Source organism: Vulpes lagopus, chromosome 9, assembly GCF_018345385.1.
Source record: "Vulpes lagopus strain Blue_001 chromosome 9, ASM1834538v1, whole genome shotgun sequence".
Lineage (NCBI taxonomy): Eukaryota > Metazoa > Chordata > Mammalia > Carnivora > Canidae > Vulpes > Vulpes lagopus.
This window is the reverse complement of record NC_054832.1, coordinates 58,786,146-58,814,093: the sequence shown is the minus strand read 5'-3', so window position 1 is coordinate 58,814,093 and position 27,948 is coordinate 58,786,146. Positions and strand designations below refer to the sequence as shown.

Here is a 27,948-nt window from a genome sequence, read left to right as displayed (position 1 = left end):
CGCACATCACCATAGAGTGCCTGTGGCAAGGACCCTATGGTACTCATTGAGAAAAAATACTGAAGAGGTCTTAAATATTTTGATCTTTAGCCTTGAAAATAAAACTTTTGGTTCTTCCCTAATCACTCGGGCTACAATTTTCAGTTCTGAACTGTTTCCTTGTAATCTGTTAGAATTAATAAGCTTTTCAAAGCCATTCTAGCCTATGAAGTTGTTCTCAAAAATAGAAATAAAAATATACTTCACTGTGAAAGTAATAAGTGGCCAGCACTAAAAAACTACATAAGGTGAAAAACGATTTTATACAACTCAAATATGTTAAATAATATAACACACCCTGAAACCAGAAATACAGCATAGCTTTATGGCTGATAGTCTCCATATGTATCCCTACCAATTCTGAAGGATTTTTTAAATTTGGTTTTTGGGGAAATTTTGCTCATCCCCTGTCCAGTCCAGGAAATGTGGGTATTTTCTAGTCAAACAAGTAAAGATCTCTTAAAAATGTGAACAGAGAGTTTATTAACTGGTATAAAAATGTTAAGTAACATTAAAATTACCCAGGTATAATCTTCAAAAATCTTGCTTTACAAATGTTAGAAATGGTCCTAAAATGTTAATACTGAACTTGTAGCTTAAGATCCTTACCTTGATGAGACTCAAATTTTATTATAAATCTCTGAAGAATTTACCATAAAAACAACTCTGACAGTTAAGTGAATACATAGTCAGAAATATTGCTACTCTCAGCATTAAATACTAGGAACTTTCCTGGCCCTATTAAGTTTGCTAGTGTCATTCTTGTCGTTACTTGATAAGTACCAAGAAATATGTATTTTAGTAAATCATTTGTGAGTGAATAATATTTCATACAAATGAGACTGAAAGGGTTTAGATTTTAAGATGCAGCTCTCCAGAGAAAACACCCTAAACTTAACATTTGTTTCAGAACGGAAAAGAGCTTAGCTTTCACAGCTGTCTTTGGCATAGTCAGGCTTTTCGTTGAAGCGGATTAGAAACTAAGATTGGTCTCTGTGGCTGACCAGCAAAATAACCCATCCTTAAGCCACTTTCTCTCTGGTTCACTGGTTTGCCAATCATAAAAGAAGAAGACTAATACTTCCCTGTGTGTGAGATCACCACATATGTAATAAAATCCATGTCTTCCATAATTTATAACTCTACCTTCCACCCCAGTTAGAAGAAAATGTGTGCTGTAGAAAAAAAGTAGTAGGTTTACTTCAATTAAACTTGAAGTTAGTTTAAACTTAAAGCTGAAAGATTATTTTAGTCAACTTCAAGTTTTAAGCCTATGAAACAATCTTAGATGCTAATGACGGTAAAATTTTCATAGTTAAAGCATCGTGTCCTTCACTGGTGCCAAAATTCTCTTCATGAAAATTATAGCGTTTAAGGAACCTGGATTGACCTAAAATGAACATTTGATTGGTCTTCTCAATTAACCAAAGAAAATTTCTTCTTCAAAAAAAGCATTTTAAACATAACCATTGGTTTTTTCATTACAAAACACCTACTAAATCTTAAATAACTCATCCTGTGGAAAATTATTTGTGACTTTTTTCTTGAAATCATTTCACAATTTATGGAATAATATATGGGAAATGTATATGTGGGAGTATATATATATATATATATCTGTACACATTTTTTAAAGTGAGAAGTTTTTAAGAGATTACAGAATAGAAAGAAGGAATGCAAGATTCAAAGCATGGATACCCTTCAGTGACAACTTACCAATAAATGGACCATATTGTAGTGATTTTAGTGCAAACAGACATGTATTCTGTGTTGTGTGGGCCACCTTTGTTTGAGGGGACAAGAAGCCATAGGACATGGACATGAAACTACAGGAACCTTTAGAATGGGTCTTCAATGCAGTAAAAATAAAAACAAAGGTACTGTACATCTTGAGAACCGGCCCGTGAATTTTCTTTCTCTTCAGATTCTGGCAATGGCATGTGTTCAGGGACTTTGGCCAAATGGTTTTTGAAGGTTTTTGAAGTACTGAACATGACATGGTAATGTGTAGCATGTTTACGAACACATTCTAGACACATTGCATCTATATAAAAATAAAACTGTGAACAGCTGGACAAGAACACTGATCTACCCGCCGAACTTTTTTCCAAGTTCCTTGACACCGAGGATTGCCAATTGCTTGCCAATGGAGAGTTTGATTTCTGAAACGATATTTTGAAAAAGTTAATGCTGAAAGCAAACCAAAAAAAATTCTAATTTTACAGAATCATACGTTGAAGTGTTTTGGTGTTGCTTAAAGAATGATCATACCAGAAGTTTTGAAGTGCATTAAAAATTGAAATTAGGAAAGGATCACAAACTGAGTTTCCCTCCTTAGGGGTTCCATCAAAACAAGTTACAAATTAATCTCCTTTTTGAGGATACGCTCTTGTTGAGAGAACTGTTTGAGGTTACTGTATTCATCTCTCTCACTTGATCTGAATATATGAAGTGTTACATAAAGGAACATAGCTCCTGTTTCGTGTATATTTAAATTACAGAGGTCTACCCAAATGAGCTCTTGAATCCTCAACTCTTTGATTCCATAGTGAAAGAACAGGAGAAGCAGGAAGAGCAAAGCCAGATTGTTGAAATTAATATTTTTAAAGTCATTGGAGCTTCAGCCAGGGCTTAAGGTACTTTCTGGGTACAAATTAAATTATAAATTCATTTAATGACAAAATATGGATGAGATATTCAGAAAAATATTATGTCTAAAGATTTCGTTTTGATTTGATATGCATGTCTTACCTACTTTGTTGTTCATATGGTGTACTCCTTACAAAGGCTATTAGGCACAAGTGACTAACAAACATAAATTCAAGTTATTAAATATTAAAATATACTGTGGGGAATAATGACTAGCTGGAAAGGTTCATATTTTACATTCAAATTCGTATTTTTACCAGTTCCACCTGATATAGTTAATTGGGGATCCCTGGGTGGCTCAGCGGTTTGGCGCCTGTCTTCAGCCCAGGGTGTGATCCTGGAGTCCCTGGATCGAGTACTACATAAGGCTCCCTGCATGGAGCCTGCTTCTCCCTCTGCCTGTGTCTCTGCCTCTCTCTCTCTCTGTGTCTCTCATGAATAAATAAATAAAATCTTAAAAAAAAAAACAAACCATAATCCATGTGTGACTAAAACTGGTCTTTGTCCAATAGCTGACCAGCATGAAGTCTAGTCTTAGGAAGAGTGTTATCAGATATAACTGATAAATGTACAGACTGGGATAGATTTTCAGGGTGACAAAATGTTTTCAGGGTAACTTCTTTTGGACAATCTATAGATTTCTGTAGGTTTCTGATCCTGCAAAGATGAGCCCACCACCATCTCGGCTATGGTTTTATGACTGTCCCCATTGGGCAATGGTTCTGAAACACTGCTATGGGAGTGAATCATCTGGGCAGGGGTCAGCAAACCACAACCCTTGGGCCAAATCCAGCCCACCCTTTGTTTTTGTATGGTCTGTGAGTTAAGAATGTTTTTTTGTTTTTAAAGAGCTGAAATTTTTTTTAAGTCACAACACATGAAAATCACCTGAAATTCAAATCTTAGTGTCCATAGATACAGTATTAGAACAAAGCCAAGCTCACCTGTTCACATAGTGTCTGTGGCTGTGTTCATGCTACAGGGGCAGAATTGAGTAGTTAGAGAGACCATATGACCCACAAAGCTGAAAGTGTCTACTGTCCACCAACTCCTGACCTAGAAGATGGTTAAAAATCTACCCCCAAAGATACTGATTCAGTTTGTCTCATATGGGGCTCAGGAATCTGTATATTTTAAGTCACCATCCCAAGAGGTTCTGATTTTCAAAACATGGCTTTGGAGTGATCAGGTTTCAATGGTCCTTTGGGAGAATGATATGAACCCCAATATCCAAATTCATTCCCTCATCTCTGCCATAGAGCCTCTGAGTCCCATAGTGTAAACTGAGCCCTGGATTCAGGAACTGCTAGACAAGGTTCTCCTTGGTATGTTGACTCTCAAATTATACCCTGATATGTTACATAATAGTCTGCTGTTCAGGACACAGGATAGATCTCTCCAAATGAAAAACAAAACAAAGTCCTTCAACCAATGTTTCTTCCTTACCCATCAGAGTCCAGGCCATCTCCAGAACAGCGAAGGCTCACAGAATTCATAGCTGGGCGTTGACAATCAACGCACACTGTGTACCCCTCTCGGAGATACTGCATCCATCGAGTCAGAGGGCGATTTTCCAGAGCACAGTGATGAGTCAATGACTCTGTCTTGAACTCCATACAATATCTAGAGCAAAAAATGCAACACTTTCATGGGGTGTAATTAGAGATAGGCTAACACTGTAAAAAAGCCTTAGGAAGCCTGCAACCCCCAAGGACATTTGACAGATTGGAGAAGGCAGTGGTGCGGTGCATCTTCACAAGCTACGCACCAGTCACAGAATGCCTTGTAAAGTTTCTCATTTGCTGAACTACGATGATGGACGTTGTCTGACTGGCAACTAGAGTGAAACTTATGGCTCTTTTCCAATCCATAAGTTTGCAGAAATTTGGATATCCTGTTTCCTATCAAGTCTGACCACCAAATTGTGTATAAAAAGTACATTTCAGTAGGAAGATAGCCCCTAATAATTTTGCTGATAAAGAATAGAAATCAAGTAAGAATTTGCTTATTATTATCAGTGCCCTAGCTGGCACCAGAGCTTTTTTGCCCCATAGACGTTCCCGGGGGCGTTCCCTATGCTCCCCATCTGGCTCACCTGCATGATCTGGGCTAATGAGGAGGAGTTTGGACTTGAATCCAAGCATCAAAGTTATATAGGGCATCACAGATAAAAGGAAATGGGAAGCTGGAGACATTTTTCTGTGACAGAGGCTAGTGTCACCTTCCACTGAACCGTAAAACTCCCTAGCACTGTAAGTGACTAGACTGAAGGCCTGTGGGGGGAGCATCCAGACAGGGGTGAATATTTTAGAGTCTTGTACTAAAAAAGCAACACAATTTTACAATTCTTCAGGGAAGCAAAACATAGTAAAATTTCCACATGTGGTGTTTTCGGTTCTAATTAAGCTCCAATGGGCTAGTTTCTTGTCCATAGAATTGTGAGTTGTCCTAGGTTAGATGGAAAGCGACTGGCGAGTCTGCTTCAAAGAGCTTTAAGAGCAATAGGCCGTTTACTAGGTACCTTTGGGTACTGAAGTAGGAAATTCTATGACGCAGCTTCAATCAGCTTCAGTCAGACAGCTTAACCCAGACGTCTCTTCATTATGTTCTCATTAAATTCTCCTAACAACGCCATGTGGTAGGCATTAATATTCTCATTTTTCAAGAAGAACAACTGAGGTGGGACCCCGTATCCAGGGTCTCACGGCTAGTGCCTGGCAGTGTGGGGGCCTGAACTTGCAGCTGCCTGGTGTCCCTGTGCTGACCGCTGCAGTGCAGGCTTCAAGTAAGCGTGGAGGTCCCTCCCAGCCTGGGCCTTCTGTCTTGAAAGAACTCCTCAGAGCTGAGGTGTGGGCCACTTTCAAATTCACCAAACACAGGAGGTGCTAGAGTCTGAGCCTGAATTCTCCTAAATCCTGTAAGAGGAACATCCTTAGTACAACTGATAAAGTGATATCCTCATTTTATATAGCGTGTTTCTTATTGATAGGACCTCAGAGACAAATCCTGGTGGCCCCACAAAAACAGGGGAGAGACAGGTAAGTCCCAGCTTTGCGGTAAGGAGTCACGTTTTCCCCAAAGTCAATGAACAAGTAAGAGAAGAAAACTTATCCCACCCAGATGAGCTTCGTGGGCCGACCAGGCCATACCACTGGAAAAGTATAAGCTGAAAAACCCAAACCGAACAATACAAAACAAAACCCCCAAATTACCCGGCATCCTCTGTGTCTGTAGACCACTGTGGAGAGGCGGCTTGTCTTGTTCTCTCCTTGTTGAATGCAGAGGTAGTTATAAAGGCAGGGACTAGGAAAGAGAGAAGGGCATTGGACACATGCAGCCAAAAAAAAGGACCCAGAACGACCTTTCCCAAACTTGGTGTCAATCCTGTCTCAAGCACCCCCATCCCTAAGTGCAAGGGGCCACGCACGGTACACCACCAGGAAAGAGACGGGGCCAAGTTACCCACCCCCCAGTCCCCAGAACCCAGCTGGAGGAAAATCTGTGTGCTCGCCGATGGGCAGGGAGGACTGCAGGACTGACAAGCAGGCTTGTCCTTGGTAATAAACTGACACTGTCTGAAAGGGAAGGAAGGGGAACCGGGAACAAAAACCAAGAGGAGGTAAGAAAAGATGCGAGTAAATCAGGGGGGGAAAGCTCATGGGGAAAAGGAGAGATTTTTAAAGATGAAAGGAAGAGAAAAGGGAAAGATAGGAAGAATAAAATTAGAGAATAGGAGGGAGAAAGGAGGAAGAAGACAAAAGAGAGGGAAGAGGGGATGTAAGGAGAACAAAAGACACCTAGAGAGAGGAAATGTGAAAAGGAGAAAACTGCAGTAAAAAAAGGGAGGAGAAGAAATGTTGGGAAATATCAGGGAGACAGAACATAAAGACTCCTAACTCTGGGAAACGAACTAGGGGTGGTGGAAGGGGAGGAGGACGGGGGGTGGGGGGGAATGGGTGACGGGCACTGAGGGGGGCACTTGACGGGATGAGCACTGGGTGTTTTTCTGTATATTGGTAAATTGAACACCAATAAAAATTAATTTATATAAAAAAAAAGGGAGGAGAAAAAAAAAGGGAGGAGGTGTGAGTGTACACCGGCCCCAGGTCTCTGCAACCCCAGCTTGGAAGCTTCCCACCTGCATGTGGCCTCGGGGTGACTGCCTGGTTCCAGCCAGCACAGCATCCTCCCCACGCCAACTTTCAGCCTGTGAGCAGGAAAGTCAGATTGGTCCCCTCCCCCTCCCTGTCCCCAGCCCCAACCTAACTCCGCAGCTCTGGACCAGAGAGAAGAAAGGGAGCCAGGAATCCTTCCCTCCCACCTCCGCTCTCTTCTTTCACCGATTTTCTTGTGTGTCTCCTTCCTCTTCACCCCTCAGTGTGGGGAGGCATCTGCTGCTAAGTACAGTGTAGCACCTCCAGATAGCCTCCCAGTGCCGCCCTGCTGTCAACTCAAGGAAGGTGGGCTTTGCCCTGGTCATCACTGTGGCCCTCACACATTTACACGCTTAGTAAGCATGTAGGCAATGAACGGTGGCTGGATGAGTGAGTGAATGATGTCTCAGAACTGCCACCAAGGCACACAGGTGCTACCTCCCTGTGGTCTTCTGTTCCGCCACGGAGCCTTGTGGCTGAGATGGCTCAACGGTCCTTCCTACCTTTCGTCTCAGAAACTGGACCGCCCCAGGAAGGGTGGCGACCAGCTGATGTTGGCTGGTGGGATGCCAAAGTCACCACCAACGTGAGCAAAATGGCACGAGGGAAATAGCTGCAAAACCGTGGCAAGCCCACACGTTCATTCGACCTGGCTCCTTCCTAGCTCCTTATGGCCACAAGATGGCAGCCCTAATTCTTTTTTAGATTTTCTTAGGGAGGCCTTTTGGTATTCCTAGGGAATTTAGACCAGAGTGGCCTACTACCTGGCAGCCACCTGCTTCTAGGAGTTGCAGGTATCATTCCTGTGACAGATGGCTTGGTGCTTAATCTCCTTGGTATGAAAATTACTCACCTCTAGCACAGGCCCTCAGAGTCCCAGCTGTGAGACTCTTTCTTACTGCACAAACACAATTAATTGTTTTCCAGAGAACATGCCACTTCTACCTGTGACCAGTTTAAGAGTAGTTTTAAGTACATTAAATGGATGATCTTTTACACCACATCACTGTGAACACATTGGGGAGAAGTTGTTTGTTTGTTTGTTTGTTTGTTTGTTTTTAAACTCAAGGTGCTAGATCCCTGATTCAAAGAGGAACATTTCTCCTGTTTGTTCATTCTAGTTTATTTTAAAAATCTTTTTAGATTAAGTTTAAGCTTTTAAAAAATAAGTTAGTTTTGGAAATTGAGACACATTACTAATACTGCAGGAATTGGTGAGGCCTTGACTTCAAACTTTCTTCGTACTGTGATTTCCTTTTGGGTGTATCTTGCTAAGTGAAACTTGTTAAATTTTTTTGTTAACTAAATTTTTTTCTTAAAGATTTATTCACAATGAAAAAAAAATAATAATAAAAACAACTCAGTTGTTGGAGATGGACAGCTCCATTTGGAAGTTCCCAAATCGGTAGACAGAGTCAGAAAGAACAAGTGAGCGCATGTATGTTAGGAACTTACTGTTTCTCTTAGCTCTAATTATCTGGAACACAAACATCGAAAGAATTTTAGCTTTCCCACGTATTGTTTCCATTTCTGTTCTTCTGACGCATTTAACGTGTCTATTCAGTAAGTGAAGAATACAATTGCTGCTCAGTCCACCTGGCATGGGACCAGTCAAACTATGAAATTTTCAGGATGTGTTTCTTTAGCTCAAAACATTTATGTGATCTCCTTATTTGTACCGCATATATTACTACAGAAGGTCAAAGGCGATGCATTTAATATATAGCTCGGGGGCAGGGCGAGGAAATGAGTTTAGGGGGTAGAGGGCAAGCGGATGACTATAACATCTGATATAAAACCCTTAGCAAAATTCCTATAATAATAATGATGAAAGCTAACAATGATGCACTTCTAAGTTTCCAGGCAAAATGCTGAGCACTCTTCACGCGTGAATGCATTTACCCCTTACAGCAACCCTCTGGGATAGGTCCTACTGTTTCCCCATTCCACAGATGAGGAAATTGTGGCACAGAGAATTTGAGGAACATGTTCAAGGCTCCTGTCTAAACACGGCCGTGTCAGCCCGTATCTCTGAAACCATGCTCCTCGCTGCCTGGAGACTATCGTTAACAGAGATCACGACGTGTCACCGTTTTATGCAGCATATATCCTATGAATTGCTTAAATCCTGCTCCGTGTTCCCTTTCTGTCGCTAACCACTGTCCTTAATATGAAGCAACGTTAAAAGAGAAGGAGGGGGGCTCTAGGGGGCCTTAGTCGGTTGAGCATCTGCTGCTCCCCCTACTTGTGCTCTCTCTCTCTCTCTCTCTCTAAAATAAATAAATAAAATCTTTAAAAAATGAAAGAGGAAAGGGGACATTGTGAGCCTCCATCCTGAGGCCCTGCAGGTGCCCTGATGAGGGGTTCTCATCAGAACACGGAGGCTCACAGCAGTTAAATGAAAGGAAGATCCACAGCGAATGATGCAGCAAGGACCCCACACGGAAGATAGCTGCTTCTGGTTCTTCTTCTTCTTTTTTATTTAAGGTTTTATTTATTTATTCATGAGAGACACGGAGAGAGAGAGGCAGAGGGAGAAGCAGGCTCCATGCAGGGAGCCCGACATGGGACTCGATCCCGGGTCTCCAGGATCAGGCACCGGGCTGAAGGCGGCGCTAAACCGCTGAGCCACCGGGGCTGCCCCTGCCTCTGGTCCTTGAGGTCCGCTGTCCACATGCCGCGCCAAGCCTCCGTGGGTGCCACTGACCACAAAAGCAAGCCAGTAACCCCGGGGCTTGGGGCTTGTGTGTCCTGCCGCCTCGAGCCCCGGCCTGGTTCGGTGGCACATTCTCCTGAGACAAGGGCCACGTCCTCCTTGAACAGGAGTCCTCAGAAAACAGACCGGCAGCCAGATTGCCTGGAGGTCTCTGAACCAGCACGACTTTTTAATGCCTCCCCTGAATTTAATTTGCATTACTTAAGAGTGGTAAGTGATGTAGAGGTTGCTTTTGCCTTCAGTCCCATTGCTGCTTGTGTGTGGAGGAACACAGCCCGGGGACAAAGGCTCTCAAAGCTACTCCCCCCACCCCCTTCTCCCTTCCTGGCAACAATATTCAGATGTAATAATTCTTTGTTAAGAGGCCACTTGCCAGCTTTTCTGGCGTCCTATCAGCCTCCCATTGTTCGGTTTTATAACAACTCTACTTCTAAAAGCACGGTGCGGCACACACTGACTTTGAACATGAAAGTACATTGAATTTGCTTAGAGAATTCCATCAAGCCCTCTGACACAGTGGGGTGTCACCAAAGCAGGCTTAGAACCACTGGTCTGTAGATACAGTGCCCAAGGGAACGGAATGAAAAGGTGACAACTTCTTTTGGGAGAAGTCAGGATGTACAACTAATACAATAACATGGCCTCTTGGATTTACTTAATGAAAAACGTACAATCACGATATGCATTTAAGGAAATGGGGGAAATCTGGTGGCTACTTGATCATTAATAAGACAGCCTCAGTGGTCGTGTTTTATTCACGGGCCTCTCCGAGCCTTCCTCTTTCTACTTAGTTACCAGAACCTGTAATTGCCACGTTAGCTCTCATGATCACAGGAGCAGCAAAGCAATATCAAGAGGGGAAAAAGCCCACAGGATTCAGAGCCCTGAGACCCAGGTTTAGATTCTGGAAGTCCCTCACAAATGCTGTCACCTCCCTGAGCTCCAATGTCCTTTTGGTTTCAAGGATAACGAGGCTGTCCCCTTTCCAAGTAAGCAGGATAATGGCCCCTCGAAGATTTCCACATCCTCATCCTTCGGGCCTGCGAATATGTTATTTCATAAAGAAGAATTAAAGTTGCAGATGGAATGAAGGCTGCTACTCGGTTCACCCTAAAACGGGGAGATTACCCTGGATTTTCTCAGTGGGCTGTGTGTAAGCACAAGGGGCCTTCAAAGAGGAAGAGGAGGGTGTCACTACAGAAGAAAGCAGGGAGATGCGAGGTAGCTGGGTGTGAAGAAGAAGGGGCTGGGAGGAAAGAAATGTGACTGTCCCTGGGTGATGGAAAAGACAAGGAAATGGATTCTCCCCCAGAGCCTCCCGCAAAGCAACGCAGCCCTGCCAACACCTTGATTTTAGCCCAGGGAGGAGGCCTGGGTTGCTCTTCTATCCCACGGAACCCTGAGACAATAAATTTGAGTCGTTGTAAGCCACTGCGTTGGGGGTAACTTGTGACAGTAGCTGTGGGAGGCAAATATGCTCTCCTACAGGATGGCCATGAACACTGAATCAATGATGTCCATAAAAGCTCTCTGCCCTGCAGATGTGAGGGGCTGCTACCCCAGGCATCGAAGGCTACTGCCCTGTGAAGAGGAAGGCTGGTGGAGGGGGGTGGGTGGTAACCGGTGGCCCCGCAGCAGAACTGAGAGCCCTGGGTAGAGGAGGGTGCCCCTTCTCTGTGCTTCTGCACGAACCTGTGCATCCCTCCACCATGGCAGTCGCTCGTCACCCCGAAATATAATTAGCAGGAATATGTTTGCTATTTGAGTTTGTATCTCCAGAACCCAGCACAGCACTGGCTGTAAGTAGATGCTCAGTGAATCTTCAATAAATGACACGCATAACTGAATGCATGGGCATTGCGGTGACACAGGGCTCAGGGCAATCCACCAAATGGGATTCTCATGCCACTGTTTGCATTTCCCTTTTCGTTGTCCATCTTTTTCCCAGGTGAATTCCACAGAACACTAGTGAGTCAATGAGATCCCCTTGGAAAAAGGGTCATTTAATCAAGTAAGGTGGGAAAACATCCCCTCTCTTACCTCCCTCTTGTAGAATGAAAATGCTTATTAGCATAGTAAAGGCTCTGAGAAGTTCTTCGTTAGTGAAAATAATCTGATTTACCCCACATTTTCCGGACTAAACCCCTCTTTTGCATTTGGGAGCTTCTGCCTTCAGGAAAGTGCCATTTAGGTGATCCAGCTCTGAGTCAGAGGCTGAGGGAAGAACCGTGCCCCCATACTTGGGCTACAGCAGCGGTTCTGGAACTTCAGTGGGTAGCAGAGTCCCCTGGATGCCTTGTTACAAGCACAGTGCCGGGCCCAGCTCCAGCGACCCGGATCTCATGGGGCCGAGGAACTTGCCTAACAATTTCCCAAGTGAGGCTGATGCTGCTGGCTGGGGACCACACGTAAGGAACCACCAGACTGGAATATTTGAGGGGTCCTGTCTTCCCTGACCCGTTTGTGACCGCGGTCATCATTTCCAAGATATTACAGTAGGAAAGTGCATCTCAGGAACCGAAGGCTGGGCTGTAAATGCCAGTGCCCCGTCCCCAAATACAGATTTCTCCTCTTCCCCAGCTGGATTTTATGAGGAAAGGCCACGGAGTACAGATACTTCCTGTTGGTCTTCTGAGGAGTCACATATGAAGGCTGCTGCTTTATATATAAAATCCTCTTACTGGAGTTTGGTGGGAGAGGTGGATGAGAGGGGTAATTTGGGAACATGAAGACCTGTGGAGGAAGACAGGGGCTCTGCCCAGAGGACACAGAAGTGGGCAACTCCACGCAGAAATGAGAACCCCAGGGGGCAGGGTGTGGGCCCAGTGCTCCCTGGTGCCCTTGACCCATGTTCTATAGCATCATCCTCTTCATTGACCTTCCTGTCCCTTAGCCCGTGACCTATATTATGCTGTTATAAAGAGCTACTGCGCTGCGAAGCAGTCTGCGTAGCACGAAGGAGTCAAATGTACTTAGGGGCACCTGGGTAGCTCAGTGGTTGAGCATCTGCCTTTGGCTTAGGGCTTGATCCCAGGAGCCTGCTTCTCCCTCTGCCTATGTCTCTGTCTCTCTGTCTCTCATGAATAAATAAATAAAATAAAAGAAAGAAAGAAAAACTTTCTAGCAGCCAAACTCTATAGATGAGCAAAGTAGCTTCTTCCCAGATAGATCAACCATAGGTTTAAGTGTCATCCAAAAAAATCAATAATGTCCTACAGCCACTTCCTCCCCAGGCCTTTTCTACAGTGCTCTGCAGAGCGCATGAGCTGAATATGGTTTGTGACGGTTTCTGTGAGCACTAAATTATTTCCCAGGGAGCTTCATCTGACTGCTGTGTCCATGAGAGGCCTTCATCCCGGCCTTTCCGTTAGCTACTCCTCTGCCAGAGCCATCTTTTCTTTTCTTTTATTTTCCTTTCATTTCTTTTTTCTTTTCCTTCAAGATGTTATTTATTTATTTATTTAGTCAGTTAGTTAGTTAGTTAGTTATTTGAGAGAGAGAGAACATAAGCAGGGGAGCAGCAGGCAGAAGGAGAGGGAGAAGCAGGCTCCCCACTGAGCAGGGAGCCCAAGGCAGGGCTGGATTCCAGGACTCTGGGATCATGACCTGAGCAGAAGGCAGATGCTTACCCGACTGAGCCACCCAGGTGCCCCCAGAGGCATCTATTCAAATCACATATCTGACCACATCAGAAAATGCTATGGTGGCTCTCCAGGGCTTGTAAGGTAAAGACCAAAATCCTAAACCAAGAGCTGTGGGCCGATGCTTCCCCTCTCAATGCCAACCTCACTGTCTGTGCTCCCCAGACTCTGGCCTTCCTTCAACTTCTCAAAAGGGCCTTGTGCTTTCCCTGTGTTACAGAAATGAGCCAAAGATGGTTCTAGGTTGTTTACTTCCTCACAGCAGGCTGAGACCTGCTAGCTCCAAAGCCTACTGGCAGCAAACTCAAATTTTTATGCATCCAAATTGTTTTTTTTAAAGATTTATTTATTTATTTATTTTGAGAGAGAGCTCTTGAGTGAGCATGGGGGAGGTGCAGAGGGAGGGAGAGTCCTAAGCAGACTCTGTGCTGAGCACAGAGCCCCACTCAATCCCACCACCCTGAGATCAGGACCTGAGTAGAAGCCATGAGTCGGCTGCTCAACTGACTGAGCCACCCAGGCACCCTCCAAATTGTTTTAAAAATCACCAAACAAGCAGATTTTTTAGCCATGATGGCCCCTTCCGCTTTACATACTATGCAGAACTCTCCCTGGCATCTGCTGGCCACTGATGAGCTAAAGCCTTATAGTTGCAAGACCCCAAGCTGGTACCACATTTGCCCTTCAAAACTCTCTGACCCAGAGATCCCTACCCATGCTGCTTAGTTGCCATCACAGAGACACGTAGCCCCCGGCAGATTCTTCTCCTTCCCCTCTGGATGGTGGTCCCCCCACATTGTAGCCTCTGGACTTTCCCTTCTCATGCAAGTCTGTCCAGGCACCACCCAAAATAGCTTATTGCATATTACCCCCTTTTGTGGTCATGTTTTTCCTACATCAGCCCCCAAATCCTTCAAACTGCTATGCCTGACTACCTGGTTCACCAAGCCAGTCTCTGTCTGGAAAGTTCTATACTCTCAGCCTTATCTACCCTTCCTTAGGGAAGTCTCCCTGCCTGTTCCTGTGGTTCTGCTCCTCCCCCAAGACCAGGGGGAAATCAGCTTATTACACGCACTCGTAGCTCCAAACAACTCACTCATTTAGTACCACTTGCACCAAAATGAAACTGTAATTTTCTGGGACTAATCCCCTAAGAGCATCATTTATCATCTCCCCTCTCCCCACTAGACTGTGATCTAAATGACAGCAGGCTCAGGTCAACTTATGTCACCAATGGAACCCTGGCACCCAGCCCAGTGCCTGGCATCAAGTAGACTCTCAATAAATATTTGTGGCTAGAGTGGAAAAAAAAAGGAGCAAAATAGCTTGATGAGTATCATGTTGGCATAAAAATTTCCAGGTTCCTATGAAAAACACCTGATGTTTGTTATCCTGAGAAGTCAGTGTTTTGCTCTATCAGATTCCATCCAGATCAACACACTGGTGCCGGCCTTTTTGTTCATTTCCTTGTGAGCTTCTTATGGCTCCCGACTCCTTCACGAGCCAAATTCTGGCCCCTCCGTGGGCCACTCCACAACCAGAATGATCTTTTCAGATCACAAATCTGATCCCATCAGCCCCAATCCAGGCAGCTGGAGAGGAGGAACAGGTGTTTTATGAGAATAATCTATCACTGTTTAGGAGTTAATCCTTTTTTAAAAAATAGATTCTATTTATTTGTTAAGGGGGGGCAGGGGGAAGAGAGAGAGAGAGGCAGAGGGAGGAGCAGGCTCCATGCAGGGAGCCTGACATGGGACTAGATCCCAGGTCTCCAGGATCAGGCCCTGGGCTGAAGGCTGCACTAAGCTGCTGAGCCACCCTGGCTGCCCAGGAGTTAGTCCTTTTTCTTTGCTTTCATACGTGCGAGTGATAAGCGTACCTGACTGCATAGGAATTAAAAGTGCAAGATGATAGCAGCCCGGGGCGGCTCAGCAGTTTAGTGCTGCCTTCAGCCCAGGGTGTGATCCTGGTAAACCTGGGGTCGAGTCCCACATCCGGCTCCCTGCATGGAGCCTGCTTCTCTCTCATGAATGAAATCTTTTTTAAAAAGTGCAAGATGAATGGTTTAAAAAAAAAGTGCAAGATGAATAGTAAAATAATAATAATAATAATAAAAGTGCAAGATGAATAGTTTAAAAAAAGTGCAAGATGAATAGTTTAAAAAAAAAGTGCAAGGTGAATAGTTAAAAAGAAGTGCAAGATGAAGAGTCAAAAAAAAAAAAAAAGTGCAAGATGAATAGTTAAAAAAACAAAAGTGCAAGATGAATAGTTAATCCTCATGGGCGCTTAGTGTCCGGTGAAGTACTGACATCCTACCTGAAGGCCTCTGTCTCCAGCTTGAGTTTGCTAATAATCGCAAGGCACGTGTCCTCCTTCCCCCCCGGAGCAGGGCCCCCAGCGGGTTAAGAGCACCCCCCAGGGCACCCGCAGGACACGGAGGGCTGGGGGGCTGGGGCTGGGGCTGGGGCTGGGACAGGGAGGCCCGTCCGGCCGACGCTCGCTCCCCGCGCCCCGCTCCCCGCGCCCCGCGCCCCGGCTCCCCGCTCCCCGCTCCCCGCTCCCCGCGCCCCGGCTCCCCGCTCCCCGCGCCCCGCGCCCCGCGCCCCGGCTCCCCGCTCCCCGCGCCCCGCTCCCCGCGCCCCGCGCCCCGGCTCCCCGCGCCCCGCTCCCCGCGCCCCGCGCCCCGGCTCCCCGCTCCCCGCGCCCCCGCTCCCCGCGCCCCGCGCCCCGGCTCCCCCGCTCCCCGCGCCCCGCTCCCCGCGCCCCGCGCCCCGGCTCCCCGCTCCCCGCGCCCCGCTCCCCGCGCCCCGCGCCCCGGCTCCCCGCTCCCCGCGCCCCGCTCCCCGCGCCCCGGCTCCCCGCTCCCCGCGCCCCGCGCCCCGGCTCCCCGCTCCCCGCGCCCCGCTCCCCGCGCCCCGCGCCCCGGCTCCCCGCTCCCCGCGCCCCGCTCCCCGCGCCCCGGCTCCCCGCTCCCCGCTCCCCGCGCCCCGGCTCCCCGCTCCCCGCGCCCCGGCTCCCCGCTCCCCGCGCCCCCGCTCCCCGCGCCCCCGCGCCCCCGCTCCCCGCGCCCCGCGCCCCGCGCCCCCGCCGAAGCCAGTACCGAAGGCGCGCCCGCAGTCCCGGCCCCGCGGCGTGGAGTAGTCCAGGCAGCCGGCTCTCTCCTCCAGGGGCGGGCAGGGCGCGCCGCCGTTCCGGGGCTCCTGCTGCACCGGGCGCCTCCGCACGCGGGCCGCGGGCCTGCACTGGTCCCCGCAGCCGCTCCAGGGGCTCCACTCCCCCACGATGCACGGGCGAGCTGAAAAACAGCACGGCGGCGGGATGGGACGCTCACCTGGCCACACCTGCGCCGCTGCTCCCGCCGACGCCAGCGGTCGGGGCGCCCCCCACCCCGGCAGCGCTGCGCATCGGGGGGCGGGGGGGCGCGGGGGCAGCGGGGATAGCGGGGCCGCAGGCCTGCACTCCCCCCGCCCTGATGCTCAGCCGAGCACCCGCACCTCAAAGGGGCAGGCGGACAGGCAGCTCTTCGGGGTCGGGAGGGGGGGTCTGAGCCGGGGACACACACCCCCCCCCACCCCACGCCCGAGGCAAGGGAGTGATGCTTTCCTCACACCTCACACTCTGCGCTGAGATACCATCATTGCTCCTGCATTTCCTTGACTTTAACGTCACCCTCCCCTGCCCAGAACGTTGTTTACTGTAACAGCGATACATATTCATTGTAGATAACGAAAAGGGGAAATTTTTTTTAAAAAAGATTTTTATTTATGTATTTGGGAGAGGCACAGAGAGAGAGAGAGAGGCAGAGACACAGGCAGAGGGAGGTGACGTGGGACTGGATCCCAGGACCAGAGCCAAAGGCACATGCTCAACCACTGAGCCCACCCTGGTGCCCAAGGGAAAAAAATTTAAAGGAAAGTGTCCAAGTCACTTCTTACCCCCAAATGTGTCTCTCCATCAGACATAGCTTAGGGCCACACCCAGGGACCTCTAGACTTGAGACTTCTCTTAGGTGCTAGATTCTCATCCTCCAAGGCCCTTAGACGCCTAAACTAGGAGAGTTGGAATTTGCAGAAAAACAAACAGAACCCACAGAGGTGAAGAGTGCTACTCATGGTCGCATGAAGGGGCAGAGTCGGGGGTAAGAATTTGGTTCTAGTGACAATTTTCTGGCCGCGGCTGGAAAACCAATGTGGTTGCATACTTAATTTCCCCACTAAAAGTCTTAACAAATCTTTTAAAAGGACCATAATGCGTTTTTAAGTGGAATTATCTTAGGGCTTGAAACCGTTTATAAGAAAAAGAAGAAAACAAAAGATGTACCTCTGAAGGAGAGGCCAAAACTCTTTCTTTCCCACAAAATGTGACCCACTTTCCCTACCATCCTCATACTTTCAAGCTTACAGAGTCTCCACCAAGAAAGCACTCTAACGTCTCTGAAATCTTGACTTGGGTTTCTGACAGCTTGTACTTGAAAACTCATTTGGCCTCTCAGCACACTCCAGTTTAGGGTTCATGGGTTTTGGAAGACCAATCATTTGGCAGCACACAGCTCACCCTGACATGAAAAGGGTCACATACAACATAAACATCTGTCAGTAATTCAAAAACTTCAGACTGCTTTAAAACATGCTTTTATTAATCATCTAAAAACTCACAGGCATCACATGTCAGGTGGGTCAGGAAGCAAGGATGAGGCACAGGAGACTTGCTGCCGGTACCTGCCAGGCACACATCCTTTGGAAAAGCAGTTAACAGGCCATTTCAAGCGGATCAGAGGGATCCTTGAATTTTAGTGATCCCATGATTTAAGGGAGCCCTAGAGCCAGAGGCATAGAAAGAGATTGCCTGCCGAGCTAGGAGCTGAGAAGCTTAAGTCTCCCAACAATTGTCTCTGTCACCCAAATATCTTCATCCCTGAGTCTAGTTAGTCTTGTCCTGATGTGTTGGCCTTAAGCAACACTTAATAATACACCTTAAAAAGCAAACGAGACACTTGTTTCGAAGATTAACATTGGACATCACTATAGAGTAAAATGTTGCCATGGCATTAACTCAGAATTTAGGAATAGGGCCTCAGTTTGAATACACACTATCCGTATGGTGAGAGATGATACTGGGGACAGTTTTCTGACGGAATTGAGTTTCCTGGTATTTCTTCAACATTTGTGTCTCAGGTGCAATGTTTACTTATTTTACATAATTTTTACTTATTTTACATAATGTTTACTTATTTTACACAATTACATATTTTACTTGGTTTGACCCAGAATTAATGCCCTCAAATCACAGTATCACTGAATCAGTTGTTGTTCCTATCGGTTACCTTGGACATAGCTATGTCTCATATTTCCAATCCATGACTTCAACAGCTCCATAAAGAAAATTAGGAGTCCTGAACATCGGGATCCCTGGGTGGCACAGCGGTTTGGTGCCTGCCTTTGGCCCAGGGCGCGATCCTGGAGACCCGGGATTGAATCCCACATCAGGCTCCCGGTGCATGGAGCCTGCTTCTCCCTCTGCCTGTGTCTCTGCCTCTCTCTCTCTCTGACTATCATAAATAAATTAAAAAAAAAAATTTTTTTTAAAAAGGAGTCCTGAACATCATCTTGACTGCTTCATTATAAGACAAAATGAGAAAAGTTCACACAGAATTATACAAGTAAAAAAAATTATTTCCACAAAAGTTTTTTGAGTTGGACGATGAATCTGAGGTATTTATTCCTATTCTGCAGAAAAGATTATATTCATGATTAACTTGTGAACTTTTGATTGTTTGGATTGCAATTTGCCATAAATCACAAGAGATCTCTGGCCATGGAGGCCAGGGGAAGTACAGGAACTTCTAACAGATTTATCAGCCCAAGTCATACATTACAGCTGCATGACACAAATTTCCTTTGAATTATTCCATTAGTATTCGTACCTACAGCCAGCATGTCAAAATATCTTTGTTCAGATCTTTCTCAATCTTTGCATCTCACTGGTTATCACTGGAGGCCAATAGACCTAGTGAGCAACGTCATCATCCCTGACTCCAGGGAAGTCACAGCTTCCCAATGTCCTAATGGTTAGGATTTAATGACATCATCCCATCCCTTTTAGAAGAAAAAGCAGCCTGGGTTTAATGGATGCCAGAATGCTCGGCAAGCTGTTTTCTTTTTTCCTTTGTTTAGACTCGGTATAATATTCAGGTGGAGTTTCCCAACTCTGAGATGTGGATTCCAATGCAAGTAATTTATTTGGGAGGTGGTCCCAAAAAGTGTAGTAACACCAGAGATGGGGAAGTAGACACAGAAGAGAACAGAGGCATAGATCCCTAATTTCCTGACTTAGGCCCAGTGGGCACATCTGGCCCTCGGCTCACTCGGAAGTAAAATAATGGGTAGATCCAGAGTACAAGGAACTATCAAGTCCTCTCTGAAATTTTGGCTAGTTCCCCTTCCTCAAGAGCTTTCTGGTGATCAGATGTCCAAACCACAACCACAAGGAGAATGGCCAAGAACAGAGAAATAAGTTATAGATTTCAATAGGGAATCTGCACAAAACAAGAGTAGAGCACATTTTCACATGTCCTAACAGGGATATCCAGTCATATCCAAGTTCAATTACCTTAAAAGATTTTCTACTAATCTTCAAAAATATAATAATAACAATAATTTATAAATGGCTTTTTAAACTGTCTCAGTGGTTTGCTATTGAATTTGGAATAAAATCACATGCCGTGTAACCCAGTGTGTGTCCCTCCCCTCCCACCACCTTCTCTGCTCCAAGTTCCAGCCACGCTGGCCTCCTTATGCCAAACTCTCTCACGCTTCAGAACCTTGTATGTGGGTTCCCTCTGCCGAGAATGTTCTTCCTACGTGGGGCATGGTTGGGGTTAGCTCATCCATTAGGCCCCAGATGAATTATTGGTTTCTCAGGGAGTCCTTCTCTGGCTGGATTATCTAAGTGGTCTCCCAGTGCCACCTCCAGCCTCCCACCTGCCACACCATAAAATTACTTCCTCTCAGAGTTCAGTGTTGCTTGCTGCTTAATATTTCCATAATTGACAATTACATATTTTACATATTTATTTGTGTTATTTATTGTCATTGAGTTTTTCATTTTGTGCCTTGTGCTTAGCACATGATGCTCAATAAATATTTGCTGAATGAACGAATGAAAAAAAGAAATGGCATTGGACCCATTCCTCCTCCTTCCTAAACAAATTTGCTCATATCATTAGTTAGAAGCCAAAGAATTGCCTAAGGCTCTAGAGTGGGAAGGAAAGCCAGTGGAAGGACAGGAGCAAAATCCAAAACTCCCAGAGCCAAAAATATTGGAATTCTTAACCTGGGCAAAAGTTGTCTGGGTTCTCCCAGGAACCAAACGGTGCCCCAAATGGTGTCACTGGAAGGAGTGTGGCTTTCTGCGCCTTTGGCATATATAGATCCCAGCCTCTCCTGGCAGCCACAAATCCTCCCAATGCTTTTAAATCCATTTGTGTCTCCTGCCAGTACCAGCTTCTTTCATTTTATTATCAGTGGTAGGGAGTGGTATTTCCTCCTTTTTGATCCAAATTTCCCTCACTCAAGAATTTCAGAATATGGTGAAAAAAAAATCTATGTTTATCTAATCCGTGAGGCTCAGGGATTCAATTTGTCAGGAAGTCCCCTTCCCTCCAGCAGGGACTTTTTAGGGTGATGACTCCAGCTGCTGGACCCATCTCTCTATACCCACTCCCCCTCTCAGAATTACCAGTGGGCCCCCTCCAGGTCCATTCACAGGCTCCATAAGTAGGAGCAACCAGAACCATACACACTAGTCTCAGTCTTAAGTACCAAAAGGTAACTAAAAAAACCATTTTCTACTATTCTTCTTGATGATGCTACACACACACACACACACACACACACACACACACACACACACATACAGCGACAAACTGAGCTGACAGCCAGTCCTTCATTTCGTACTTATAGTTTGGGATATTTCTTCTTAATATAAAACCTTGCTCTCCTTTTCATGCAGTGTCTCCTTGGTTAATCAGGGATCTGGCCCTGCCTGCTTGGCTCTTTCCCACCTAAAAGTTTAAGGCCACCCACGAGCAAGGGCTTTCTCCCTCATGTTGTTAAGTTCAAATAGTCCTAGTCATTCCTATGAAAATATTCTTCTTGCACTTTACCCACAGCAGTCCCACATATGCCTAGCTTTGGTTTCTTGACATTCTGTGGAAGAAAAATAAAGCAGCCCCTTCACCACATGCACATACACACACACATCTCATGATAAGACGATTTTAAATGTCATAGGCCGTTTCTCTTTCCTTATGAATCCCCTTATCTGAGAAATCTTATTAAATCTTCTCTGAAGATCAAATGAGACTACATTGCCCACTGCCTATTTGCCACCTGCCCCCCCCAAAGCGCCAATAAAATGATTAAGTATTTCTTCTTCTTACAGAAACCATGTTATCAAAAAAAAAAAAAAAAAGAAAGAAAGAAAGAAAGAAAGAAAGAAAAGAAAAGAAAAAGAAAAAAGAAAAAGAAAAAAAAGAAAGAAACCATGTTATCAGGACGCCTGGGTGGCTCAGTGGTTGAGCGTCTGCCTTTGGCTCCGGGCTCATATGATCCCAGGGTCCTGTGACTGATTTCAGCAGGCATCAGGCTCCCTGCAGGGAACCTACTTCTCCCTCTGCCTACATCTCTGCCTCTCTCTCTCTGTGTCTCTCATAGATAGATAGATAGATACATACATACATACATACATACATACATACATATATACATAGATAAAATCTTAAAAAAAGAAAAGAAAAGAAACTGTTATCTGGCCCCTAGTGGGTTTCTTTTTTCTTTTGATATTAACTAGACAAGTTCATGAAATCCTAGAGAGACAATAAAAAGGACTCCCTCATTAGGAAATAAAATTTAATACACCATATAAACCCAGAAAAAAGGGGCATACAAATCAAAAAGATAATTATGCTTTTAAGCATTTACTGCGTAGTAAGTTTCCAGGTGAATTGTTTTCTTCTTTTGTATATTTCTATATTTTCCAAATTGTCTGCCACAAACATATTTTGTAGTTAAGGAAGTAAAATGTGATATATAAAAGGACAGGTGGCTACAGTCCAGCTGGTAGTGCCCTCTGACTGAAGCTATAACATCTTCTCGGTAGACTGACTGTTCAGGTTGTTTAGACAAACATAATTAAGTGACACCACGATGGCTGTTAGGGGATTGTAAAGAGGAGCATGACACACTTTTTGCCCTTGAAGAGTGTCAGTTGAAGGACAGAGAAGGCTCATTCACTCTCCCAAATATTTATCTGGGGTCTGCCCTGCAAAGTACATAGCTTCTCATAAAGCCTCGTTTCTCTGAGGGTCAAAACAAAATGTTTAAATGTGTGGGCTATGGACTCAAGACTTCCTGAGTTCAAATCTCACTCCATCACTTGTTAGCTATAGGGCTTTGGATAAATTTCCCAACCTTCTGGTGCTCTGATTACCAACCAGTGGGTTGTGAGACCTAAGTAAGACTAGAGCTGTGAGGTGCCTGGCACAGAGTAAATGTTGCATAAGGGTTGACAGCTCTACCCTCCTCCACTGAACACCAGGGCTGCGGCCCAAGCCTGCAAAGTCAAGTCATGTTGAATGTTGGCGCCAGGCCCTGCTCATTTTTCCTACAGAGACAAAGGCAGGGGAAGCCACATGCTGTCTCTTGGGCCACAATGGTTCCAGTAAAGCCTCCACTTTCTAAATCACTGTGGATGGTGACATCCTTCTTTTGGGTGAGTTCTGGAGACCGTATATATTTTTTTAAGATTCTATTTATTTACTCATGAGAGACACAGAGACAGAGGCAGAGACATAGGCAGAGGGAAAAGCAGGCTCCCTGTGGGGATCCTGATGTGGGACTCCATCCCAGGACCCTGGGATCACGACCTGACCCAAAGGCCGACACTCGACCACTGAGCCACCCAGGTACCCCTGCAGCCCGTATTTTTAAGTACATTTGCTCCTTCTCCTTCCAGGTGTGCAGTCAGCAAATTTGGACCAGTTAGTTTCTTAGATTCCCCAGTAAATCTAGCAGAAAAGACTGGCTCACACAGGCTACTCAACTTTTGCCCTGCCCCACTTGGGTTAAGTATTTCTCTTTCCTGAATTCACTTATCAAAAATCTAATGCAGCCTACTGTTTCTATGATCTTAGAATGCAGACTCTAGGAACCCAGATGATGAACTGGAGACTGGGGCCTTGTGAGCCTGATAAGTGAGCCTTCTAGAAATTCTAACTTGGGTCTGTCCCCTCCTTTATTTACCTCTCCCTATCCCTGATCAGACACAGCCAAGGGAGAATTTTCTATTCCTTTTCTTGGTGGGGGCAGGGGAGGGATATGGAGATACATAATCGGTGTTGAATGTTGAAACCCATACACCAACATCCTAATGAGATTTTCCTGAGCCCATTCGTTTCGGAACAGATATTTTTGGCAGCTCGGGAATTCCACAGCTCCAATAACTTATTTTTATTTTTACTAGGTAAAAAAAAAAAAAAAATCCTATTTAGAAAAAGAAATTCCAGTATTTCATCTCTTAGCTGCACCAGAAGAAAAAAAAAACAAAAACAAAACAAAACCAACAACCATGTCTTTACAAAGAAGAAAAAAAATCAGAAGGAAGAGAAATAAGGCATTCTTAGTCCTACTGACACAGCTCCATTCTTGGCTCACCTATAAAGTGATTTCAGCCAAAAAGGTTTCAGACAGCATCAGCAGGTAATACAACCCTGGGGGAGCAGGCGAGATCCTAGGGGGCAGCCCGGGTTCTATGCCCAAGGAGTGGCTGGCAGGCCCCGAGCTGCCGAATCTTGATACAGTGGGGAAGAAGGGACAACGAGGCACAAGCCCCGCGGCAGGTGGCATCTAGGTGTCGCCGGGCCCCCTTCGGCCGACTCAGTCCGGGGCAGCCCCGCCAAGGCCCGGCTCCGGGTCTGGAAGCCCCCGGCCTCCACGCTCAGCTCTGCCCAGCCAGCGGCTCACTTCCAACCGTCTCGGTTTTCTTCCTCTGCCCCCGGGAAACCGCAGGCACCGAGAATTCACCAACGAGGGGCCTCTTAGGCCCTGCGCCGCTCCTGCTCTGGCCTCGGCCAGCTCCCCAGGGGAGGCCCCTTTCGGCCGCAGGTGCCCCTTTTTCGATTCCTGTGGGCGCCCTCCTCCTCCTGGTTTCCAGTCCAGGCCCGCAGCTCGCAGCTCCTCCCCGGGCACCAGGCTGCGGGGGCTTCTCCCCAGCCCTTCCCAAGGCCGTCAGGGCGGCTCTCCTCTGGGCCTACTTACCCCACACATCCCCGCTCCGAGTGATCGGCTCTCTGTTTTTTGTTTTTTTTTAAAGAATTATTTATTTATTTTTGATAGACACACACACACAGAGAGAGAAAGTGAGAGAGAGAGAGAGAGAGAGAGAGAGAGAGAGGCAGAGGGAGAAGCAGGCTCCATGCCTGGAGCCCGATGCGGGACTGGATCCCGGGACTCCAGGATCGCGCCCTGGGCCAAAGGCAGGTGCCAAACCGCTGAGCCACCCAGGGATCCCCCGGCTCTCTGTTTTAAGATTTCTACCGCCTGCACTGAAAATAAGGGATTGTATCTGTGACCAAATAACGACTGAGGACCCTGCAAGCCCTCACAGCGCCGGAGGCCTCACTGGAAAGCCGGTTCTTCTCCTGCATCCGTCCTACCCGGCCTCTTCTGTGCCTGAATCTCTCCACAGCTGTGGTGGCCGTCTGTCCTTCCACCGGCGGAGCCTCTGGGGCAAGCCCAGTTCCGGGCACAGAAGGCGGACACCCACAGGGACTGCTGAAGGACCACAGGATGCTTTCCTGCTAGAATTCTCCTTCACCTTCTGGAGACTTCTTGCTCATTCTCTGGGACCATGCTTGCACATTACTTCCTCTGGGAAGCCTTCCTTGAATCTCTTGGGGCTTCTGAGTTTTCCCTGTCTAGTCTCCTGGATCCCTTATTTGGGCACTGAGCATGTCGCAGGTGGTTGGCAGTTGTAGTCCCCTGCTTGGCCATGAACTCGTAGGGAGCAGAGACCATGCCTTGTCTCCTTTGTATCCCTGCACTTCCCACAGACTGGGGCACATTACCTGGTCTACAGGAATTCTCTATTTACCTTTAAGATGTAAGCAAGTCACTTGTGAGAAAGTGATCCTGCCTTAGGGATCAGCCTTAGGGAGAGAGGCTTTGCTCAGGGATCCAGGAAATGGAGGCAAACAGGTGTTTCGGTCTGATGCTCAGTGGAGGAGGAGGGGTTTGGGGACCCTGGGCCCCAGGGCATCACATTTCCTAAATAACTGACTCTTCACCTTTCTTTAACAATAAAATACCTGGATCTTGAAGCAGGATTGGGAAAGAACTTATCAAAAAGAGGATCGATATTCATAGGTTAATCATTAGCTTTCAAACAGGATAAAAAAAAAATCTTAATGTTTTTCAATTGTGTTCTTTCAGTAGCAGGTCTGGGTGATACCTTGCCAGGGGCAGGTGGCCTCTTCCAGCATCAGGGAGGCAGAGGAGTGCTCCTCTTTATGGGGCATCCGGTTCCCCAAGTAATTACAGACACCCAAGGGTTCCTCTCCCAAGAGGGTGCCAAGGATACCACAACACAGGGATCCTTGAGGTCCAACCCTAACATTTGCGAGGCATTTGGGGCGATGAGATCAGCAGGGAGCAAGAAGAGAGCTGGCTTCTCTCTGGTAAACTTTGTTCTTTGGGACTGTACTCAGCATCTCTACATCTCTTAATTTAGTTAAATCAGCATCTATTGAGCCCTTACCAGGGGCTGTGATATTGTGGAAATAGAAAGATGAAAAAGACTGACCCTAAAGGAAAACCAGCAAGATGAAAACATAATAGGAAACCCGAGACAAAACCTCTTATCATACTCCAGAGATAAAACTGAATTCAAAGAGTGTATTGAACACCTCCCATGAGAAAGGGGCTGTGCTAGGTGCTGGAGTCCAGAAGGGAGGACCACTGCAGTCCTCCAAGAACCTGTTCTGCAGAAGTACCCACCGGGGCCAGCCCTTGGCACCAAGTGGGTAATCACACATCCCTTGCCTTATCACCCCTCCCAAGGCCCCTGAGATCCCCGAGCGTTAACAGACTGAAAGTGGGGGGCATGGACATGCGGAACCTGACAGGCCACCTTTCCAGGTGGGAGGTGTCCCTATCAGGCTGCAGTTCCGGGACCCCACAAACTTCCAGGAGAACAGATGGCTCCAGTCCCTTCCATCCAGGTTGCGGTGGGGAGAGGTGCTTCGCAGTGGTGTGTCTAGATGGGGAGGACTGGGAGATCCCTGGATGTGGGGGGCGTCCGGGGGGGGGCTAGGACAGGGGAAGCTGGGTGTCCCTGATGGAGGGAGGGGTCTGGAGGACTCTAGGATGGGGGAAGCCCAGTGCACCTGGATGAAGGAGGCTGCAGGGCCCCAGGCCGCAGGGAGGTGTGCTTGGATGGAGGGGTTAGCCGGAGGCCCCGAGGGGCCGTCTGGACGCGCCAGGACCCCCCGGGCTGCGGTCCTTGGGGGACCCTGTACCCCTCGGCTGCCGGCGCCCCACCCTCGGCCGCGCCACCCACCTGGGCACGCCCTGGCGTAGTCGAAGCAGCAGTCCCCCGTGCGGCGGCAGGCTTGGTCGCAGTAGCACGTCCCGTACACCCTGTCCAGCCTCCAGCCGCGCGCGGAGCAGGCGGCGTCCCGGCCCGGGCAGCAGCGCCCCGCGTCGGCGCAGCCCGCCAGGCTCCCCGGCCACAGGCGCGCCAGCGCGCACAGCGCCATCCACAGGGTCCTCATGGCCAGCGCGCCGCCGCCCCCCGCCGCCCCCCGCCGCCCGCAGACCCCGCCGCCCGCAGACCTCGGCGCCCAGCGCGGAGCTGGCTCCTCGGAGAGCGGCGGCCCGGCCCGGCCCGGCCCGGCCCTGCCCCGCGCGCGGCCCCCGCCCTCCGCGCCGCCCCTCCCCAGCCCTGGCGGCGCGCCTCGGAGCGCGGAGGGCGGGCGGGCGGGCGCGGCCCCACGCGGCCGGGGAGGGCGCCTCTCCGCGGGGCGCCCCGCAGTCCGCGCCCGGCTCTCCGCGCGCCCCCGGGGACTCGGCCCGGCGGCAGGTGCTCGGGCAGACCCGGCGCCTTCGCCCTCGCCCGCAAACCGCAAACCGCAAATCGTATTGTCTTCCCCCCCACCCCGGGACCTCAGTCCCCCGCGGGCCGCAGCGGCCCCTTAGACGCCAGGAGACGAGACCAAAGCGACATCCCTTCTTCCCGCTGCATTTCACGAGGAGATTTCCCTGGCCCAAGAAAATGCCACTTGGCTTCACGGGAGAGCCGGCTGATGAATGGTTAGGGAAAGGATTTTTAAAAATGAGCTGTGCTCCGCTTTCTGTTAAAGCAGATTTCCGCAGAGGAGCCTGCTGCTTAATGATGCTCTGGCAATACCCCCCCCCCCCCCCAATAAAGTGCTCCACTAACTCCTCATCCATTTCCTTCCCTCTTTCTCTCCAAATGTATTGCATTTTCTGCACCTCACTCTTTTTGCTAACCAAAAACTACCCTGAAAGTTTCCTTTTATTTTATGCTCTTCAATCATTTAAGCTATTATGGTTTTTGGCGAGAAACCAGGAATATGAAGTTTTCTGTATCTTGTGAACCTAAGATTTCTAATACATTTCAGAGATTAAGTTTATTTATTTATTTTTTCTTTTCCTTTCTCATACAAAGACTT

General features: G+C 47.5%; 1 protein-coding gene across 1 annotated transcript; it reads right to left on the bottom strand.

Annotated features, from left to right (window-relative positions):
* Positions 1-501: 501 nt before the first annotated feature.
* Positions 502-27,138, bottom strand: SBSPON (somatomedin B and thrombospondin type 1 domain containing). The gene is made up of 5 exons (XM_041769679.1): positions 26,814-27,138; positions 16,300-16,494; positions 5,901-5,991; positions 4,135-4,311; positions 502-2,201 (listed from the first exon to the last, which is right to left on the bottom strand). The coding sequence occupies exons 1-5, from the start codon at positions 27,025-27,027 to the stop codon at positions 2,084-2,086; spliced, it is 795 nt and encodes a 264-aa protein (XP_041625613.1). The 5' UTR covers positions 27,028-27,138; the 3' UTR covers positions 502-2,083.
* Positions 27,139-27,948: the final 810 nt, after the last annotated feature.

Bases quoted from the DNA above. Each gene is read 5' to 3' on its own strand.
- SBSPON (XM_041769679.1), bottom strand. From the start codon at position 27,027: ATGAGGACCCTGTGGATGGCGCTGTGCGCGCTGGCGCGCCTGTGGCCG. The intron at 4,312-5,900 runs GTAATTTGGGGG...TTTTTGCTCTAG, and splicing joins ACAGACACAGAGGATGCCGG to ATATTGTATGGAGTTCAAGA. The intron at 2,202-4,134 runs GTAAGGAAGAAA...ATATCGTTTCAG, and splicing joins GATGGCCTGGACTCTGATGG to AAATCAAACTCTCCATTGGC.